Source organism: Cornus florida, unplaced genomic scaffold (assembly GCF_030987335.1).
Source record: "Cornus florida cultivar Cherokee Brave unplaced genomic scaffold, ASM3098733v1 CherokeeBrave_3.0.0_Hap2_Chr04, whole genome shotgun sequence".
In the NCBI taxonomy this organism is placed as follows: Eukaryota; Viridiplantae; Streptophyta; class Magnoliopsida; order Cornales; family Cornaceae; genus Cornus; species Cornus florida.
In genome coordinates this window covers 104,659,390-104,665,499 of record NW_026775574.1, presented here as the reverse complement: position 1 = coordinate 104,665,499, position 6,110 = coordinate 104,659,390, and the positions used below count along the sequence as shown (strand labels likewise).

The 6,110-nt window shown below is 35.6% G+C and overlaps 1 protein-coding gene across 2 annotated transcripts; it reads right to left on the bottom strand.

The window, feature by feature from the left end:
- Window positions 1-3,494: 3,494 nt before the first annotated feature.
- Window positions 3,495-5,880, bottom strand: LOC132304447 (transcription initiation factor TFIID subunit 15-like). Of its 2 annotated transcripts, none has more exons than XM_059802127.1 (4): window positions 5,717-5,880; window positions 4,697-5,085; window positions 4,010-4,122; window positions 3,495-3,890 (listed from the first exon to the last, which is right to left on the bottom strand). In XM_059802127.1, the coding sequence occupies exons 2-3, from the start codon at window positions 5,083-5,085 to the stop codon at window positions 4,029-4,031; spliced, it is 483 nt and encodes a 160-aa protein (XP_059658110.1). In that variant the 5' UTR covers window positions 5,717-5,880; the 3' UTR covers window positions 3,495-3,890; window positions 4,010-4,028. The 2 variants fall into 2 exon arrangements, with proteins under 2 accessions (XP_059658110.1, XP_059658109.1); XM_059802126.1 differs by having other exon boundaries at window positions 3,497-3,890; window positions 4,697-5,090; window positions 5,717-5,876.
- Window positions 5,881-6,110: the final 230 nt, after the last annotated feature.

The window sequence follows — 6,110 nt, the reverse complement described above, 5'->3', positions numbered from 1 at the left end:
AAGGGAAGGGAAGGGAAGGGAAGGATAATTTTAGTCTCCTATCGTGTTTGGTTGATTATTGAATGGAAAAGAAAGGGAAGGATAATAATAATGTTTGGGGAAAGAAATGGAAGGATAGGAAGGAGAATTATTTTAATAAATTTACTATTTTGCCCATTTATATTTTAAAATATAAATTTATTTATATATATATATATATATAATTGTCTCCTTTTTATATTTTAAAATATAAATTTATTTATATATATATTTGTCTCAGGCCCATGGATCGGCCACCAGAAAATGAAAAAAAAATTTAGGGCAAATCATTTCAGCCTCCATCTCTATTCTCGTTCTCAACTCTGAACTTGCTCTCTCTCTCTCTCTCTCTCTCTCTCTGTGCAACTGCAAACTACTACAAGAATCAGAAGTTCAAAACCCATATATTCCAGTTTATATATTTGTCTGCAAGAATCAAAACTTCAAAACCCATATCGGCATCGTTTCAGATTGTTCAAAAAATCAAAACCCAATTTCAGATTGTTCAAAAAACCAAAATCCATATTGATCTTTCAGTTTCCATCGCCCGCTGTTCCAATTCGGGTTCGCCGTTCGCAAGCTTCAGCCGCTGACCCTCCTTCTCTCAACTCTCAAGCTTGCCCCCCTCTCTCTTTGCAACTGCTAAATCAACTAATCAAGGTCTATAATTCTTGTTTTGCAAACTAAATTCACATGTAATCAAGGGCAAAATTGGCATCTGAAATCACACACTAAGCCTCTCCTTCCCTTTCCCTTCATTTCCTCCCATTTTTGGGAGGTTAAGAAATTTATTGTTGAAGGCTTGTGTTAACCCTCCAAACCCTTCCCTTTCCTTCCAACAATTTTTGCCAAACACAAATTTTTAATCCCCCTCCATCACCTTCCCGCCCTTTCCTCCCTTTGCCATTGCACCAAACTGACCCTTAGTGGGTCAAAGATGGAGATCTGTGTTGGAGAGAACCGACTGTTTTTTTTTACCCTGACAGTGCCTAGTCCAATAAAATATGTTCAACAATGTTCATTAAAAATGAAGAACATACAATGCTATCGGAATTGTATTATGAAGAACATTGATTCGAGTAGAAACTAAGAATATCATAAGTGCGTTAAGAGGGAAGGGTAACTTCAACTTATTTTGGCCATTGTAACCTCTTTTAGGCTCTTTCTGCTCCATTGACTACTGGGCCCCTACAAATTAAGCACTTGCCTGCTTGCTAATGTCTACTGTAAACCTGCCCCACTAAAGATTAGGACATGGTTGGCTTGTTGAAAAATAAAAAAGGGCCAGCGACCAGCGTATAGTATTCTTCAAAAATTCCAAGACATCATCTTTTTCTTGGACTGAGGATTAGATAAAAGTTATCTCATTTTCGCATTCATTGACTATTACAGTGTTAGCTAAACTCTTTAAAAGTTCCAAGACATTTTCTTTTTCTTGCACTAAAGATTAGGACGTGCTTGGCTTGTTAATCCAATGAATTGGCCAGGTTGATGGCTTTTGAGGCTAGGGGGGCCATCTTACATTTAAGATCATGATTAAAGTTGTTCATGTTCTTCTTTCAAGGGGATGAGTCTATCATATGTCTTGTCTTTATGAAATGGAGACATGCTGAAAATTTTAACATGTAATTTATGCAAATGATGTCTTGTCTTTAACGTGTAATTTATCATGTCTCGTCTTTATGAAAAATTTAGTGTGTAATTCAATCATGAAATTTTAGAGGAATCTAGGGTAAGATATAGTAGAAACCAATTTTAGATCTTCCCTAATTCAACTTATTTACAGCCTAAGTTGAATACTGGAAACCAGTTTCTTGACTATCAAAACCCCTTGCTATCGAGAGTGAAAAATAGTTGCTAAATTGTGTAACTTGGAATTTTCCAACTTTGGTGAAAATGGAGAATGATAGTTGAACTAAACCATATATTTATATGATAAGTTTCGTATACTATTATGTACTTAAAATGGCACATAAAATAAAAAATAAAAATAAAAATCTCTCTTTAAGCAACTGTAGCAGCCTGGACCCTATTGAAATGATTGCGTATTTGCATGGGTGGTACTTGACTAACATCAACAAAGGATATGAAGTTACATAAAACTAGCTCAAAGGGAGACAAGAATCTTACTAAAAGCTATACTGTGGAGTGTAGTAGGAGACACTAGTGGATGTGTGGTCACTTTTTGACCAATAATCTGCACTTAAGCATGCTTATGAGGTCAATGATAGGAACCTTAAAAGATACTACTATTAGCTTAAAAGCTAGGGAATTTACCGTGACTATAGATTTAATATGTGTAGTACTATGATCTTGTAGTTTGCAAGCTTGTTAGGTTAATCAGAGATGGTCTCGTGTACGAATGAGAAAGATTAGCAGAAGTGCATCCAATTTTTAGAACTCATTTACCCATTCCTTCTAAAATAAACGACCTTTATACTTTATCTTCATTTTATTCTCTCTCTCTCTCTAATGTTTTTCTCCCTGTCTTTCTTCTGCCCATTACCGCAAAACAAATGAGAACTCTCTTCTTCTTTTAGTTACAGTGACAAGAAAATATGAAGTTAAACACAATCTCAATCTTGGGATTTTAGTCCTGAAATCATTTAATCTCAAACTAAGTTGAACGCTTGTGTTACTCTGATATAACATAAAGAACTTCCATACCAAAACAATGCAAAGATATATTTATATATATATATGTATATAACCTTCACTCCTCATACCAAGGTGGCTTAACAGTGTGCCTACAGTTGCAATTGATATGAGAAAATTTTGCCATCTTTAAACAATTTCCTATTACCCAGATATAATCTTCAGACAGATCTCCTCATTGAAATATAATTAAAACCTCCAGAGTAGCAAAATTACATGGCTCTAGGGTTCCAACCAAAACCCTACAGTAAGTTAGTAACCCTTGTATCCCCTTTTCCTCTCAATCATCGGTGTATGGAACTAATCTATGTTTGTAAAGCTGTTAATCTGACTCTTAACTTAAACAGATTGTTTTAAGAACTCTATTCACAATTATTGATTGAATTTATTTGCAATGATATATTTTGTCGTGCAAGTAAAAAATTGATTTATTATTTTCGCCTATTAGTTTTGTTGACGATGAATAGTTTTATGTTTTAGAAAATTTATTTGTCCTATCAGTTTTATGTTTAGGAGAATATTAGTTTGTGGTGAAATTATTCTCTCTAATGAAATAACTTTTGTGGAAAATGATTTGATTCATTTTCTACTATGAATTTTGTCTTAGTTGCGAGTTCTATGCCCAGTTTTGCCCAACAAGCTCATGACAAAAAGGCTTGTTATCAAAAAGCAAGTTTTTGCGATGAAAATTTTCTCTCTTCACAACGAACTGTTTGGTAGTTGAAACCTCATTGTGCCGTATCTTTTAGTGGAGTGATATGTTGATTTACAGTGATAATTTCATACGACTTTAAAACTTTTCTTGGACCAATCCCTCAAAATAATTTTACATATAGAACACAGAGAGAGTTTCTGAAATTTAATGCTAGTACATGTCATCATAATTCTATTGATAATAAGAAGTGAAGATTACATATGCCTCATCTAGGAACGCCTAGATCAGGAACAAATAATAATAATGATACTGGAAACTCTCAAACTTACTGACATTAGAATGAAACCACCAGAACTACATGACTATCTTAGATATAAGAAAGCTCACAAAATGAAAGATTTGCCTCTACTTGAGGTCATCTAAAGGTCCCTAATAGAAGAAAATTTATGAAGATAAATATCAAAATTAAGGGAATAAAGAAAGGTAGGGGATAGGACAAAAAAGATGATCAGCTTGATATCATATAGATGGTTTCTCTAAACTTGCTCTTTAGGCTTGATACCTGAAAAATGAAAGCGATGTATATTTGTTAAGTAAGAAATTAATTTTTCTGCGCACACACACACACACACACACACACACACACATATATATATTTGTAAGAGTTGTCATAGTACTCACCTTAGCAAAAAATGGGAGTCTAAGATAGATCAATATTCCTAGCATAGTCCCTTGGTGCGTTGCATCTGAAACATTCCATCCTACTAGCAAAGTTGTGCTCATTGCACCCTGATCTGTTTAATACAAAATTTTGATGCGCTGATAAGAACTCTGCTCAGAGATTTCTTTATAATGCTCGTAAGTAGATGAAGGTGAGAATATTTAGAGTACTTCATTAAGCATTTAATTTTTTGTGTGTGTGTGTGTGTGAGAGAGAGAGAGAGAGACGGATGGTATCTGGACATTTTGAGCAAGACAGAGGAAGTGAGAATTGGCCTATTGGGTAAGAAAGGACCAGTTAGATATGTGGAGTACTTTTGTAAAATAATAGCAACTAGTATTAAGTTTAGGTCTCTCTTACTATACTATATCTTTTGGGTAAGGCATTGGCATTTTATTGACGTCTAGATGGTGTAATGGACAGACTGAAGGTAGACCAAACATTTGACATATAGTGTTACATAAAGTTACTACTCAGAGATTCGGAGATGCGTATTTACGCTTTATGAGTCTGAGTTTTACATCGAAAGTGAGTAAGTGCCAATTGTTTGAACTGTTTCCTTATCCTTAGATGCTAAGAAAGTAAAATGGTGTGTTTATAGAACTCAGAATGAATGTAATTTGCACATTGAGATGTGCAAACTTTACCTGGTGCAAATCCAGTCACCGGATTTCCATCCGGAGCGACCAGGGCCACCGCCGCCGCTGCCACCACTGCCGCCACCGAACCCGAAACCTCTAGAGCGAGACATTTCACCCTCGTATCCGCCGGATGATGCTTCATCCTTAAACGCTCCACACTTGAAGCAGGTGGATCGGCTGGCGAAATTATGGGTTCCACAATTCCCCACATTGCAGTACCAATCACCAGGCCTGACATCCGGACCTGTGATGAACCCGAACGATGAAGCAGCACCCCTCCCACCAAAACTTCCAAAGTCACCAGGTCTTGGATCTCCACATCTTTGGCATGAGTCTCTCCTCTGAAAGTTCAGGTGTTGGCATGACCTGCAATTCCAATCTCCTGGTCTGTTCATCTTTCCTGTCTCAAATATTCCCAAATTAGTAAGAAAGACAGTTATGTGTACAATACATATATAGACTAGTCCATGTTGTGGCAAAGAGAAATTTATATATATTACGTAGTAACAAATATTGAGCTAATAATGTCCCTCTTGTTAGTCCAGTACTAGTAGAAGTTGTATTACAGAGTAAATAAACCTCTATTGCCAGGCTATATATATGTGTGAACTCACACACTTGGCAGCCAAAAATTACACACACTAATCTTTCCTGTATACTAGCGATGGACGAGCAAGTAGCATACCATACCATACAAGTGGTCTGTGGCAGCCAAAAATTTAATGCACTAGATGTACACCATGGAAATGCTAACTTTTTTTTTTTTTTTTTTTTTTCATTTTCGGAATTTCAAGCAAACACGCACACACCCATAATATTGCCCCTAGCAAGACTCGAACACTCAACCTCCCCTTTGAAAATACTACCTTAGCTTTATGCCAAGTCAGCATATTCTACAGATACAGCATGGAATGAGTATAGTATTAGAAGATTTACATTTTTTGATGAGTAGGGGTGGGAGGTATAGATATATGTAATATATATTATGTATGTGTATATACATATGAAACATGAAGAAGGTCTCACCTTGAGAAAACAAAGAGAGGGTCTGTATTAGTTGGACTGCTAGCAATTGAAGAACAAGAGATTGCTTGAGTTTGTGATATTGATTTGTGGGTTGGCTGTGGTTTATATACTACTTGCTTTAGGCCTCGATATCGAGGGGATCGAGGCTGCTCGGTGGAGAGCTAAGGATCTTCTTTTATATATATATATATATATATATATATATATATATATTCTTCATTTGGCATATCCTTGATATTACAAAAAAATAAATAAGATAAACACAAGATAGATAAAGAGAAATTGAGATGGGATTCTGAAGCAAAAGCTTTATCAAATTGCACAACATTTTCCATCTTTTTTAGCTACAGCTTCTTTTAAGGGCTTGTAGAGGTGGGAAGTGCATGAACACATG

Coding starts and splice junctions, on each gene's coding strand:
- LOC132304447 (XM_059802127.1), bottom strand. CDS start 5,085: ATGAACAGACCAGGAGATTGGAATTGCAGGTCATGCCAACACCTGAAC. Junction 4,123..4,696: donor GGTGACTGGATTTGCACCAG/GTAAAGTTTGCA, acceptor TGTATTAAACAG/ATCAGGGTGCAATGAGCACA.